The 15,713-nt window shown below is 35.4% G+C and overlaps 1 protein-coding gene across 3 annotated transcripts in view; it reads right to left on the minus strand.

Moving 5' to 3' along the window:
* The window catches only part of ERCC8 (ERCC excision repair 8, CSA ubiquitin ligase complex subunit), a 56,296-nt gene that overhangs the window by 14,029 nt on the left and 26,554 nt on the right, over positions 1-15,713 (minus strand). For 2 of the 3 annotated variants that reach the window (XM_059417929.1, XM_059417927.1), the window contains exons 5-9: positions 14,287-14,368; positions 13,175-13,243; positions 11,966-12,044; positions 9,839-9,939; positions 8,237-8,361 (exon numbers count right to left, since the gene is read on the minus strand). In XM_059417929.1, the coding sequence (XP_059273912.1) occupies positions 8,237-8,361; positions 9,839-9,939; positions 11,966-12,044; positions 13,175-13,243; positions 14,287-14,368 (456 nt within the window). The remainder of the gene's footprint in view (positions 1-8,236; positions 8,362-9,838; positions 9,940-11,965; positions 12,045-13,174; positions 13,244-14,286; positions 14,369-15,713) is intronic. The other variant, XM_059417928.1, reaches the window with a different exon arrangement.

Here is a 15,713-nt window from a genome sequence, read left to right on the forward strand (position 1 = left end):
TTTGGGGGGAGGGAATAATTCTCTTCTTATTTTAAAATATTTTTTCTTAAGATTTTATTTAATCATTTGATAGAGACCCTGGGATCACAACCTGAGCTGAAGGCAGATGCTCAACGACTGAGCCACCCAGGCGCCTCTAAAACATTTTTAATTGTGGCAAAATACACATGGCATAAAATTTGCCACCTTAACCGTATTTGAGTGTACAGTTCAATGTACATTCACACTATTGTGCAAACCTTCATTATCCTCAATCTCCAGAACTCTTCATCCTGCAAAACTGAAACTTTGTACCCATTACAAAGAAAGTTATTCTTACTCCTTGACTTAGTAATTACTCCTGGGAATTTATCTTAGGAAAATAATTAAACAGGAAAAAGCTATATACTCAGAGGAATTCAATGCAGCATTACCTAGAATGGCAAAATAGCTAATGATAATATAAACTCCTAATAGTGTTACAATATCTCTACAGTTTACATAGTAATTAATAATTATGAAAACTATGCAGGAAGTAAGGATAAAAACTAGTTATAAAAAAGCACAGAACACAAATACATATATATATTCACACAAAACTGCAATTTAGGACAAAAATAAAAATTCTGCACCTGTACGCCAAAGGTGCAAGCCCAATATCAGCATCTCTTCAGCAGTATGAAAAAGAAAATTCCAGGTCCTATCCCAATCCTACTGAACAAGAATCTTCACTTTAATAAGATCCCTAGATGATCTAAAGGCTCATTAAAGTCTGAGAAGCTTTGGGCAAAATAAATTGATAGCGCTAATAGTGCTGAAATTATCCTGTTGATAATTTAGATTAAGCAGTTCAGAATAAGTGTAAAACCAGTAGCTAAACATTTACGATTTATCAGCAGGAAGATCACCAAAGACTCTCAATACTATGGCTAACACTAGAGTTTTATTTATTTATTTATTTTTAATGATTTTATTTATTTGACAGAGAACACAAGTAGGCAGAGAAGCAGGCAGAGAGAGAGAGGAAGAGAAGCAGGCTCCCTGATGAGCAGAGCCTGACCCCAGGACCCTGGGATCATGAGCTGAGCTGAAGGCGGAGGTCTTAACCCACTCAGCCACCCAGGTGCCCCAACACTAGAATTTAGACAGTGATTTATTTTTTTGCCTTTTTGTAAAGGTCGTTTGGGAGTGTGTGTGTGTGTGTATAATTATAAACATATATAAATGGACGCCTGGGTGGCTCAGTGGGTTAAGCTCCCAATTCTTGATTTTGGCTCAGGTTATGATCTCAGTGTTGGGGAATCAAGCCCTGCATTCAGGCTCTGCATTCAGCAGAGTCCACTCGAGAGTCTCTCTCCCCTTCTCCCACTCCTTGAGTTCTTCTCGCTCTGAAATAAATAAATCTTAAAACACACACACACACACACACACACCAGGGTGCCTGAGTGGCTCAGTTGGTTGAGTGACTGCCTTTGGCTCCAGTCATGATCCCGGAGTCCCGAAATCAAATCCTCTGTTGGGCTCCCAGTTCCACAGGGAATCTGCTTCTGCTTCTCCCTCTAACCTTCTCCCCTCTCATGCTCTCTCACTCTCTCTCTCAAGTAAATTAATAAAATCTTTAAGAAAGAAAAAAAAAGGGGCGCCTGGGTGGCTCAGTGGGTTAAGCCGCTGCCTTCGGCTCAGGTCATGATCTCAGCGTCCTGGAATCGAGCCCCGCATCGGGCTCTCTGCTCCACAGGGAGCCTGCTTCCCTTTCTCTCTCTCTCTGCCTGCCTCTCTGCCTACTTGTGATCTCTGTCTGTCAAATAAATAAATAAAATCTTAAAAAAAAAAAGAAAGAAAGAAAGAAAAAAAAATCTGTATCTATATCTATATCCATATCTATCTGTAAGCGCATACTGAGGCCCAAATGGATATATGCTGATCATCTGTGGATACTACATTGCCTTATCCACCCTTCAGGTTAACATGTGACAGAAATGAGCGTATGCATCCAGCTATTCCACTGCAGCAGTGGTAGAATGAAACAGTAAAATGTTAAATTTGGTAGATTTGGTTTGCAGAAACCCACTCCACTCCCCACTCACTTTTTCTTTTCTTTTGCCTCTTTCGAGAATGACTTAGCCTCTGAATTTCATTATTCTAATTTCTTAAATAGAAATAGGATCATTTACCAGAGTTACTATGAAAAATCAGATGGAATAATGTAGATGAGGGACCTAGAATATAAAGGTATCCAGGAAGTCCCTAGATGTACTCCCATATATGTTTAAAAAGTATAACTTATTTAACTTATAACTTATTTCTGACCCTCTATGTGTAATTGCTTGCAGAATGACAGTGGGGAAGGAGAATGGAGAAAAAGCACACAACTACAAATTCTTTGCTCCCACTAGAAAAATTCTGAACTGGTAGACTGTGATGGCCTTATTCACATTTGTCAGAGGACTAATGCTGAGTTCTTTCTACTCTACCACATTCTTTCCCAAATATGAACTGGAAAGTATTAAGTGAGGTATGAATATTTTTTAAAGATTTTATTTATTTATTTGACAGAGAGAGATCACAAGTAGGCAGAGAGAGAGAGGAGGAAGCAGGCTCCCCGATGAGCAGAGAGCCTGATGCGGGACTCGATCCCAGGACCCTGAGATCATGACTTGAGCCGAAGGCAGCGGCTTAACCCACTGAGCCACCCAGGCGCCCCATAAGTGAGGTATGAATATTGAACTAGCTCTCTTATCTTCATCCTTAGGCATTCCCCACCCCATCCTGCAACTTAGAGTGCTATTAATCTTTGTAAATCATTGCTTTGATCAAATCACTTGTGGACTCAAAATCGTATCTTTTCAATACCTAAGGAAGGAAATTCTAGTAACTGATTAAGGAAAGGAAGGATCTATCATTCACTAATGTTCAGTATGTGTCAAACATACTAGCTGATTGTCTAAGGCTCCCATTTTATGACTATGTATGCTTACCAATATATAATAAATAGCATGATGTATATTATTATGAAAGTACTGTAGAGGAGAGGCTACTATGGGCTATAATGTCTTAAAGGGGGTAAATAAAGGCTTTGAAAATATTTTTATAGTGGAGAAAGATATGGGACTTTGGATAAAGATGATGGCAAATCCAACTCCCTGCTTTATGAATTCCTTTTACTGTTCCAGGAAATTTATAATCTAGTCACTAAAAGAATACCTATAGTGACACAGAGATTCCATCACAAGGTAGCTTATTTTATTGTCAAACAATGATCAGCATAATGATAATAATGACAGGTAATATTATTGAATGCTAATATTTGCTGGAAATTTCAATGTGCTTAATGTTTTGCACATGTTATTTCATGTAATACTCAAAACAATATTATGAGACAGCATTATTACACAAAAACATTTAGAAAGGTTAAATATTTTGATCAAGGTCTTTGGGATAGCAAATGACAGAATCAGAAACTAAATCCGGATTGCCTTAATCAAAAACCACTACCCCACACTATTGTAAATTAGTTTTCCTTCATTCCCGAGGTGATGATCACAGTACATTCTACTACAAGTGAGCACTGGGTACTTGGAGGCATCTGAGCTAGACAAGAGGAATTATAGAGAGGTTGTGTCTAAGATGAACCCTGAAAGCAAGAAGCAGCTAGAATAGGAAGGAGAACACTATTTCAAAGCAAAGGCAGGAGTCTGTGCCTCGGAATGGAAAGGCAAGAGAGCAAAGTATTTTTTTTTTTTAAGATTTTATTTATCTATTTGACAGACAGAGACCACAAGTAGGCAGAGAAGCACGCAGAGATAGAGAGAGGGAGAAGCAGGCTCCCTGCCGAGCAGAGAGCCCGATGTGGGGCTCGATCCCAGGACCCTGGGATCATAACCTGAGCCGAAGACACAGGCTTAACCCACTGAGCCACCCAGGAGCTTTAAGAGCAAAGTATTTTTAAAAACCTCTTAAGTAGTTCAATAACAACAGAGTAAAATATGGCAAGTGGCAAGACCTAAAGCTTGGTGAGTTAGAAGATACAGCTTATGAAAGTTTTGTGGGCAAAAGGCAAAAGCATCAGATTTTAATAACCTAGAAGTATTGAGGAAACAGTGAAAGACTTCTACTGGGAGGTAAGTTTGGGAAAAGTTAGAAGAATGTTACAGTAATTAAATAGATCATGAGGAGCTAGAATGAAGCTGGAAGGGGAAGAAAGATACGAAAACAAGAGGGAAGAATTAAGAAGCCTGTAGTTGATTTAATACATGGGATAAGGGGCAGGGAACAATTAAGTGTAGACTTCCAATTTCTAGACACTGGTCATAGTGAATGGTAATACCAGTAACTGAAATAGGCAACACCAGAAGAGCTATTATGAATTTTTTGTTCTGTTGACCAAAACCTGTCTCCCTGTGCATTTTTCCTGCAACTACTTGTTATGTTCTCCAAGGCAATGGTCTCCAGAGCACAGTTCCCACACCTCAAGAAGTCTTTAAGATAATCCATAAGGTGTGAGAAAAAAACATGAAAAGTTGTATTTTTAATTTCTTTTTTATTTAAAAAATAAGAAATTCACCTTTAATTAAACACAGGTTCACAACAGTATTTGTATATAACCTATAAATAATTATACAACTTTTTAAAAATTTTATTTTTTAAATATTCTAAGTAAAATTTATTGACTTTCTAAGAATCCTTACACATTTAATACTGCTTCCAGTTTTTTTTTTTAAGGATTTTATTTATTTATTTATTTGTCAGAGAGAGAGAGAGAGAGCAAGAGAGAGCGAGAACACAAGCAGGCAGAGTGGCAGGCAGAGGTGGAGAGAGAAGCAGGCTCCCCCGGAGCAAGGAGCCTGATGTGGGACTTGATCCCAGGACCCCGGGATCATGACCTGAGCCAAAGTCAGTGGCTTAACTGACTGAGCTACCCAGGAGTCCCAATATTGCTTCTAATTTATCACAGGAATTATTTCTCCAAAATGTTAATCACAACTAGAAAGAGTGTTTGGGAAATGTGGCAATGTTGTTTTTATAAATATGTCACATTACAAAACAACAAACAGCACACAAGCTACTGAGGTAGGTCCAGAACCTTTAGTCAGAATGTAGATACTTCAGAGAAGTATCTCTGAAGAAGCAGAATATCTAATTTCCAGATCAAAAGTAAAGAAAATTACTCAAAGACAACATTAAAAAATAAGCTTCAGAAGTTCCCAAAGAAAACAAATATATTTACAACTTTAAAGTCAGGATTAGATAAAGTTTTCTTAACTTATGTCTTTTTTCTTGATATTTATTTTTAAGATTTAGAAGTTTCTATTGAAGAGGAAAAAAAGAGATGTAAAGATGAATCCCTCTGAAAAGCAAAAAGGAAGCATAAGAAAACACATAAAGAGAAGCATAAAATGGGAGAACCAGCTACACTCTAGAGTACTAAGCGTCTGCCTTTGGCTTAGGTCATGGTCTCAAGTCCCTGAATTGAGCCTTGAATCAGGTTCCCTGCCCAGTGGGGAGCCTGCTTCTCCTTCTCCCTCTGCACCACTCCCCTTGCCCTTTGCTCACTCATTCTCCCTCTCTCTCTCTCACTCCATCTCAAATAAATAAATAAAATAGAATAAAGAAAACTCACTAGGGTACTATTAATAAGGAAACATCACATAATAAAAATAGTTATTTACGGTATACCTATTATTTAATAGGTATTTAATTACTTAACAATTTAATAACTTACCACTCTTCATACTTCCATTTTATCCTTAAAATTACTGTTTAGGTACATAATAACCCTAATTTACAAGATGGAGACACTAAAACTCTGACCGTAGTCCTTCGTAATGTCACCTTAAATAAACTGACTAACGTCCCATATTACTAAATGGCAGGACTGGAATCTGTTTCCAGTTCTGTCTGACAGGGCCTTAAATATTTGAAGGCAATGTGTTTCCACCGAATTACTTTTTCTGGGACTGATGTCCCCCAGTTCCTTTAAGTGTCCTCTGGAGGTGAGTTTCTGGGCTATTCTAGTCATCTTTGCATGAATGACTACTTAGATCAAGTCAATTTTAAAATGTATTATCCATTCTAAACACACTACTCAAGATATGGACTTACTACTACCCATGAGGTATGAGCATCACACTCAAGAAGGAGAGAAAAATGGAATAAAATCACCCCAACATGTATATATACAGTCAATACCCTTTATACTTATCACATTCACCTGTGATGTACATGCCAACCTACCTTTCCAAAGTGACCCCCACATATCACCACTCAAAGGTCTTTAGTGGCTTTCCATTTTATCCCAAGAAAAAGCCTAAGCCCTTAAAAAGGCCTACAAGCCAATATCCTATCCTGTTTGTTTCCTTCTGTTTCTCATCTCCTAGTACTCTTCCTTTTGTATCCTCTATTTTAACATAAGGAGCCTCTTAGATGTTCTCTGGGTATTCCAAGCACACTCCTGCCTCAGGGTCTTTCTCCTTTCTTCCTTCCTCTGCCTGGAATGTTAGCCTTCCCAGATATCAGATGGCTCACTTCATTTCCTTGGATGGATGGATGGATGTCTTTCCTCCTCTCCCTAGAATGTATGTTCCATGAGGACAGGACTCTTCTATGTTTTGTGTGCTACTATATAATATTGTCTGGAAAATAAGATTTGCTCAATAAATACTTATTAAATAAATGAATGAGAAAAGAAAGGTGTGATTTGATTAGAAACACGATACAAATATAATGAATGGAAGATTCTAAATTAAAACTTGCAATGCACAAGTTTCTAGTCTGAGATATGATGGAGAAACACTTCATAAAGTACATGAGAGATTAGCAAACTCTAGTATGAACAATTTTGACCTTACAGTAAAATTAGAATTTACTAAAAGAAGTGATATTTAGAGTATCTAAAAGAGAATTAGTTAGAAAGAAGGTTAAAGAAAGGAAGATGAGGGGCGCCTGGGTGGCTCAGTGGGTTAAAGCCTCTGCCTTCGGCTCAGGTCATGATCCCAGGGTCCTGGGATCGAGCCCCGCATGCTGAGCAAAGAGCCCGCTTCCCTTCCTCTCTCTCTGCCTGCCTCTCTGCCTACTTGTGATCTCAGTCAAACAAATAAATAAATAAAACCTTTAAAAAAAAAAAAAAAAAAGAAAGAAAGGAAGATGAAATGGGGCACCTGGTTGGCTTAGTCAGAAGAGCATGCAACTCCTGATCTAGGGGTTGTTGAGTTTTAGCCCCATGCGGGGGAAAGATACTTAATTATTAACTTAATACTTAAATTAATAAATATACTTAAAAAAAAAAGAAAGGAATATGATTAATATCAATACCTGCCTTAAAGTATTAAGTAAATGCTATAAGGTATTTGGTATAATGACCACTGTGGTAAGAGTGAAATCTAGAGTCAAATTCTGTTGCTTTTTAAAAAGCTGTTTTAACTCAGGCAAGTTACCTTACCATTTATATCTCATTTCCTCATGTGTAAAATGGGTATTATAAGAGTAACTACCTTCACAGCCTTGATTTCATGATTAAATAAGATCCTATATGCTTCAGTATATGTTTTATGTTAATTTTTATTAAAACAGTATCTGATACATAAGCACTTTAATAAATATTAGCTATTATTATTACCACCAAATTATAAACTTATTAGCTTATTCTGAAAGTTATTAAACCACAGGCACACCTGGTAAGAACCATAACATAAATTTTTAAAAAGTGTTAGAAATTAAATACCATGTAAGAATCTAGCACATTTAAAACACATTTATTTAGTTCAGTATTAAAATACCGTATCTTCTGGTACTATAACATTCATCTTAGATTTTGTTTACAAGTCATATAGAGAATAAAATTTGACTATGAGTTTAATTTATATCAGTTCTCAATCTTTTATTCTTCTCTAACATACCTGAGAAATATGGCACACTCACATTACACACAGTAGAGCAATAATTCTCCACTAAGTGGGGAGAATGTGGTGGGAGCATGGTAGGGTGGACTGTCCTGTGTGAGAGTTATTAGTTCACATAATGAAAAAATATAAAAAGAAAACTGGAATACAGAGACCAGAAAAGAGTTAAATCTACAGAAGGACACCAAGTATATTTCACAGATCCATTTTAAAAATATATATTCAAAAAGTTAGAGAGAGGCACCTGGCTGGCTCAGTCAGTAAAGGATGCGACTCTTGATCACAGGGCTGTGAGTTCAAGTTCAAAAAAAAAGAAAAAAAAGAAAAAAGAAAAGTTGGAGATATTTACAATCTCTTACTAGTGTGTTTTCTCCATTGGAACTATTCCAGAGCCTCATTCGATTATCTGTACCAACAGTAAGGAGATGAAGCCCATCACTTGTAAAACACAAGCCATTAACTTTCCCATTATGAGCAGTGTTTGCTGCAATGAAAAATACAATTCAGTTAATCTATTATTACAGTGAGCACACACTTAATGCTTGATGTTACAGTTATTTAAACATATTAAAGGACAATTACCTGAATTACTTAAAATATACAAGTTGATTATATTTGGATTATTTGAATATCATAAGCCATATAAATTAGAGCCATAAAAATGGAGAAAAACAAGAAAACTAAAGAGGAAGAAATCTTGCCAATTATGATTTTTCTTCAGAGAGTAAGCTGTGCTGTACAACTCAATTAAATGCATGCCTAATATTAAATTTTTTAATTAAGCACCTTACAAATTTCTCATATAATATTTCCATTTTTTAAAAAAAGATTTATTTATTTGAGAGAGACAGTGAGAAAGAGCATGAGGGGAAAAGGTCAGAGGGAGAAGCAGACACCCCTTGGAGCTGGGAGCCCAATGTGGGACTTGATCCCGAGACTCCAGGATCATGACCTGAGCTGAAGGCAGTTGCTTAACCAACTGAGCCACCCAGGTGCCCCAATATTTCCATTTTTTAAAAAAATCTAAAAGTCATTTCATGGACTATTAAAAATCAGTAATACTAGTATTTGCTATTTTTAAAAACCTTCAACAGGGAAAGAATAAGTGTTCTAGTTTGATTTAAAATTTGTATTACCTTCAAAATGACCAAATTTGAGAAAGCATAATTCTCAAGAGCCTGATTAATTTAATTAAAAAGATTATTAAAACAATCATAAAACTGTATACAGTTCATCCTAAGATTTTCCCAGTTCACAATTAATTCTAAATCAGAATCTTATCCTATACAGAAATTAAATTCTAGGGGCACATAAGTGGCTCAGTTAAGTGTCTGACTCTTGATTTCATTTAGGTCATGATCTCAGGATCCTGGGATAGAGCCCCACCCACATTTGGCTCTGCCCTCTGCTAGAAGCCTGCTTAGGATTCTCTCTCCTTCTCCCTCTGCCCAATGCCTGCTATGCATGCAACACACTCTCTCTCAAATAACCAAATAAAATGTTAAAAAAAAGAAAAAAGAAATTAAATTCTATTGGAAAAATGAAATTGAGGTACTTTATCACCAGGATAGCAGCTGACATGTGTAATACAAATTACAAATTCTATTTTCATGCAATGGCCACAAAATGTTACTATTCCTTGTTTACTGTAGCTTCCTAAGTGGCAATGAATTTGTATTAGTTGACCTCACTGGAGGAAAAAAAAGTAACAACATAATTCAGAAATGTTTCTGCATTTGAAAATTTAGAGGTAGATGAAATGCCATACTTCTTCCTATCTTGAAAAAAGACAACCATAATTTAGTTATGTACTTTTGGAAATCAATTTATCGTGAATGGCATTTTTTAAATAATAAAATTTGCAACTTGTCCTATACATTAATTACTTGGTTTCAATTAAAAATTTTCAATATAAAAATACTATCATTGGCATATTTCTATATTAATGTATTCTTCATTACCTGATTCAACAGCTTGTGACTTTTTTCCATTATGCTGATCAAGAGTAATTAAACATCCTGATGCTCTTCTCACATCCCATAATTTTACTCTACTGTCAGCACTAAGAATAAATAGATGTTACATTGACATATATAGCTAGGACAGTGACTGTACTCTTCACCTACCTTTCCAGTATTATGGCATCCGGAAGTCTCAGAGTATTAGTGCAAATATATTTGTACATTTGGGTTGTTTAACTTTTGCCTTTTCATCAAATATTCAAAATCAAAAGTAGCAAAAAGCAGTGGGAAAAAAAAACAGCCAAAACAAGAAACAAAGAAACAAACAAACACACAAGGACAGAATTCTGCTGATTTTTGTTTTTAATGGTTCCTCCACCAAAACTAGATAGTTTTAGAGCTTGTCCCTTAGGAAGCTTTTTACTACATCCTTTCTATTGTTTATTACTCAAATGTTTTCTAGACAATCAAGCAGCTAACTAATTTTACTTTAAGAATTCAGGGCGCCTGGGTGGCTCAGTGGGTTAAGCCTCCACCTTTGGCTCAAGTCACAATCTCAGGGTCCTGGGATTGAAGCCCGCTTCGGGCTCTCTGCTCAGCAGAGAGCCTGCTTCCCCCTGCCCCTCTGCCTACTTGGGATTTCTCTCTCTCTCTGTCAAATAAATAAATAAAATCTTAAAGAAAAAAAAAGTTTGGGGCGCCTGGGTGGCTCAGCGGGTTAAAGCCTCTGCCTTCGGCCCAGGTCATGATCCCAGGGTCCTGGGATCGAGCCCCACATCGGGCTCTCTGCTCAGTGCAGAGCCTACTTCTCTCTCTCTCTCTCTCTCTCTCTGTCTCTCTCTGCCTGCCTCTCTGCCTACTTGTGTTCTCTGTCAAATAAATAAATAAAAAATCTTTAAAAAAAAAAAGTTCATTTTGCATGAATTTGGTGTTTTCTTTTCATATGAAAAAATTAAGGTAATAGTAAGGACAATGTATTTATATTTGGTTTCCTATACTCAAATCAATCTTTGCAAGATATACAAGAATTAACTTTAATGTCTCTTAGAATTCTGACACTTATTTTTATCTCAAGTATGTGAAAAGAAAAAAGGCAAAAAACCATGATCACATATCAATTTCAACTACTCCTAAAAAAAATATCACTTTAACTAATGCTATCATGTTCTCAAAAAGGACCTCAACAATATTCTAACAAATTGGGTTTATCCAGATCCCTTTAATTACAAAGAGCAACACAACACATTTTATGAGCCTATTTCTAAATAAATCTTTTTTCTGTAGGTACAGGGCTTATCTCTTCCTGTAGTCTTGATTCTTTTCACAGATCACCATCAAAGCTAGCCAATTAGAAAAGCAAGCAAAAATCTAGCATTTCCCATTTTCAAAATGGTTTTCTTTCTTTTCAGCTTGGGGAAAAGTCTACAATGGGATGAGTCTGAGGATTTAAGTACTTTCTGAAACAGATAAAATTTGGACTTATCTGATTCCTAACATGATTACTAGGTCCATCTGAGAACTGAAAGCCTCTTAGCTTTCCCATGGTTTGAGGAAAACCAAGTAAGGCATGAATAATATAAATCTGCCCTATCATGGACCCACAACCAGCACCTAGCTTTTCACCTTCACATCTCCTTAGGCAGCCTTTTTACAGCTTTATTCTAGACTTGTTCTATTTCAGAAAGCATAGATCTTAATATCACATTCTATAAACTATTAACAGAAGCTTCTCTGGGGACTAAATTGCTTGGCTCATTGTAGGTAGTCATTACATATTATTAAATTGAATCAATTAATAAATGTTGAATCAGATTCAAAATAATTCTGTATTAAAGAAAATGAACTAAAATGCTACTGTTTTAAAATTAAGACTTATACTCGGGTAGAAAAAAATAGCAACATACTTTTTTTACAGGTAGTACTAGTAGATTTGCATTGCTAGAGATTCTCTTGTTTTCTGTGTTTTAAAAGGTGAGCGCTTCAAGATATGTAGTGACAGGACTTAAAAACTGTAACTCAATTATTTAAAGGGCCTAGTTAATAACTAAATATGCATCTTAAAAAATAGTGTTTTTGAAATTTTTATCATTAATTATTAACTTCAAAACCAAATAATTTGCATGTTACCTTGCAGTTGCCAAGACATATTCACAACGAGGTGACCAGGAAACTGCCAATATTTCTTGTCTGTGACCTGCAAATATAACTGTATGAAAAGTCTGTAAATACTTGAAAAATCAAAAGACACAGTGTAATTAAATATGTCTGATTTTGAAGAAAGTGAAGACTACTAAACATAAATTGATATGATCATTACTTTTTCACATTTATAATAATCTATGTTTAAATATTAATATGAAGTCTGTGCGGCATTTCTCACACATGTTATCTCATTATAAATGGCCTGGTTTCACATTGGAAAGAGCAAATGAATCTTTTTTAATACAGCTGTTAGATTCAAAAGTGAATCCACCATTAAGTAATATAGCTTAAGCTCATTTACTTGTATCTACCACAAAAAAAATCCACTGCAGCAAACCATACAAGTTAAACATTCTAGAGAATAAAAAATGACTTCTAACTTTTCAGAAAGTTATAATAGAATTTTTTTTTAAAAATTCATGATTGTAGAAAGCATTTGGATAAAATTTCTTTTCTAGAAAGCACATTCATTGGATAATTGACTTCAGCATTTTAATTCACTTTTGCCTAGATGAACTATTCAAAGTAGGTATTTTCATCGACCTAACATTATTACTAGAGATTCATGACAATTTAAAACAAATGTTGTCCATTTCACAAAATTCTCTTGACATATTATGTGTTTTTCGGGGATGAGTAAAAATGTAAATTTCCAAATTACAAGCCATCTTTCCATTGTTTAGAATCGATGATCTAATACTGATAAGTAGCAAAAATATTCAAATTAATATATCTTAACCAAAATATTACTTTAATAGCTTTTTCTAAAATATTTGCATTCAGGGGAAAAAAAGCACCTGGCAAGAACAATACTAAACAATGCCCATAAGACAAATGTACCAATGTAAGTTTCATAAATAATTTTTTTTTTAATGTAGAAATAAGATAAGATTTTCAGCTAGACTTCCCATATCCTTTGAGTTTACCCTATGGGTATTGTTTATATAAATGTCTCCTCAATAGTTCAGTTTTATAAGAATAATGCACAGAAGGATCTTTATTTCCCTGTTGACTTTTAACAACTAGCACAAAATACATCAGTCATGTCAGTTACAAAGAATACATTGTTAGTAATGTTTCTTTTTATTGAATGGTTTACTCAAAGTAGTTGTTGTTTCAAATAAAGAAAAATACCCTGTAAAATGTGGGAACAGGATCCAGACTTTAAGTCACAAAGTTGTACTTTGGGCCCTCTAGTACCAACTGTAAAAACAAAAACAAAAATGGTTTAAGATAATTTTCTTATAAATCATCACCAAAAGGAAACAAGAAACTACTATTATGAATCACACATAATATCTTCTCTGTATCCACACGGAAATATAAAAAAAGTACGCCAAAAATATACTTCAAATCATTTTAAATGTTTATAATTAGAAAATGTAATTGCAGTTATACCTTACCACTAAGAGAGCTGTATTATTACATTATCGTCTAATGTTTAATTTTGAAATAATAGATTCACAGAAAGTTGCAAATATAGGACAGAGAGACCTTGTGTACACTTCACCCATGTTGTCCCAGCCACTGTTAAAGTTAGGTAACTATACCACAGTATCACAACCAGGAAATCTGCATTGCTACAATGTATATGCACGATTCTATGTTATTTTACTATATCAAATAACTTTACTTAATGCCTCAGATTTTCCATATTAATGATACACTTCCACAGACTCTGGCGACAGTCTGAGTGGACCTTGAGGACAAGTTAGTGCCCAGCTCTTCTCTACAGATGATGCAACTGACTAGCGTCTGCAGGTGAAGACATTCATGCAGTGCCAAACAAATAATGGAATCATAGGGACCTGATACCAGATACCAGAAAAACACTTTTCTTCGTCACACATAAAAATTCTTTTTGTAGGTGCTTTCATAAAAATGGATGTTTAATTTGAATAAACACAATAAACAAAGGAAAAGAAAATAATTTCCATTTTTTAAATTGTGTTGGACTGAAAAAGTTACCAAATTTTGTTCATGTAAAATCTTTGAAATTTTGGTGGCTGAAAATTAACTCCTTAGGGAACAAAAATATACTTTCTTAATCTTTGAATCCTAGCCACTAGCACAGTGCCCGACTTGCACAATACCAATAAAACTGAATGTAAATATAGCATATACTTGAGCTTTTTTTTTTAAAAAATTATGTTCATTTGGGTTTAAATATCTATATTAAAACTAACTAGGTAATAAGAGCAAGCAAGTTTCAAAATGTTGAAAAGAAAAAGAGTATAGGTACAAACCTGCTACCAAACAGTGTTTGGTGGCAACTGGAGACATATGATGACTATAAACGGTTTCTTCAAAATTAAATATATCTGCAGTCTGATAATCAAAAGACATTAAAAATTTTTAAGTTTTAATTATAGTCACAAAATCAGTAAACATTTTATTTATTTCCACATTGTTACCAATTTTTAAATGACCATTAGCGATTTATTTGACTTACACATAGGAATGTGATACCCTCAAAAACCTGTTAATTTTAAATCCTATGTTATTGGAGTGCCTGGGTGGCTCAGTTGGTTAAGTATCTGCTTTTGGCTCAGGTCTTGATCCCAGGGTCCTGGAATCCAGTCCCACACTGGGCTCCCTGCTCAGTGGGGAGCCTACTTCTCCCTCTGCCTGCCTCTCTCATGAATAAATAAATAAAATCTTTAAAAAATATAAATCCTATGTTATTTATTGCACTCTGTCCCTTTTATGAGAGAAACAGTTTTTCTCTAATAAATTCGAGAGATGAAGAAAAGACAACCACCTGGTTCACCATCTTCCTCACTACTCCAGTCTGGGGAACTTCATCGTCTACACAGGTGATCCAGTCAGTACTCTGCCTCTCAGTCCCATTCAACCTCAGCTACCGTATCCCAGCACTCTCATCACCTATACTCATTCTTTCTTCAAAATCAGACCTTTCAGGTATGATACATTAGCAATTTCAATGTATGACCACAATCTTCTACCATTTTCACTTTAGTTTTTCCCAACTATTTCCAAGACATCCAAATATAACCCAAAACTCCTATCAGTTCCTCCTATCTTTGCTTTTTTTCCTTCTTCAGCATGGATTCAGAGGTTCAATACTGCATCCCACCATATCTCCAACTCCTTTGTCATTAATTCTTTCACTCCGTGGAGACTTTAACTTTGGATGACTCCAAATGTCTGCCTTCTCTGTACCTTTATCCACACTGATCTACACCAGAGGTCAGCAAATTTTTTCTGTAATGGGTAAGACTAAATATTTTTCAGGCTTTGAGGACTACTACTCATTTCTGTCATTACCACCTACTTATTTCTGCCACTGTAGGGTCAAAGCAGCCATAGACAAGAAAGAGCGCCCCCCCCCCCCTCCAAAGAAAGAGGCCATGGGCCCAGCTGACCTCTACTTTAACCCAAGAGAAGAGATTCTTACAGTAAAGCAAACTGCCATCACTATAAAAGATCATTCATCAGTGCTGACTTTCAGTATTGACTGCCAGTCCTATTATATTTCACTACTATTCTCTGCAATATTCACAGCTATTTCAAACTTCCACACTATCCACGGATATCACCACTTGGTCATAATAAGTGATCTGATCTTTGATTACAAAGAGGAATCAGAAAGTCATTCAATGAAAATTCACTGAATATGTCTTATCAACAAACCTAAAAACACATTTGCTTC

Source organism: Mustela nigripes, chromosome 12 (assembly GCF_022355385.1).
Source record: "Mustela nigripes isolate SB6536 chromosome 12, MUSNIG.SB6536, whole genome shotgun sequence".
Classification (NCBI taxonomy): Eukaryota; Metazoa; Chordata; class Mammalia; order Carnivora; family Mustelidae; genus Mustela; species Mustela nigripes.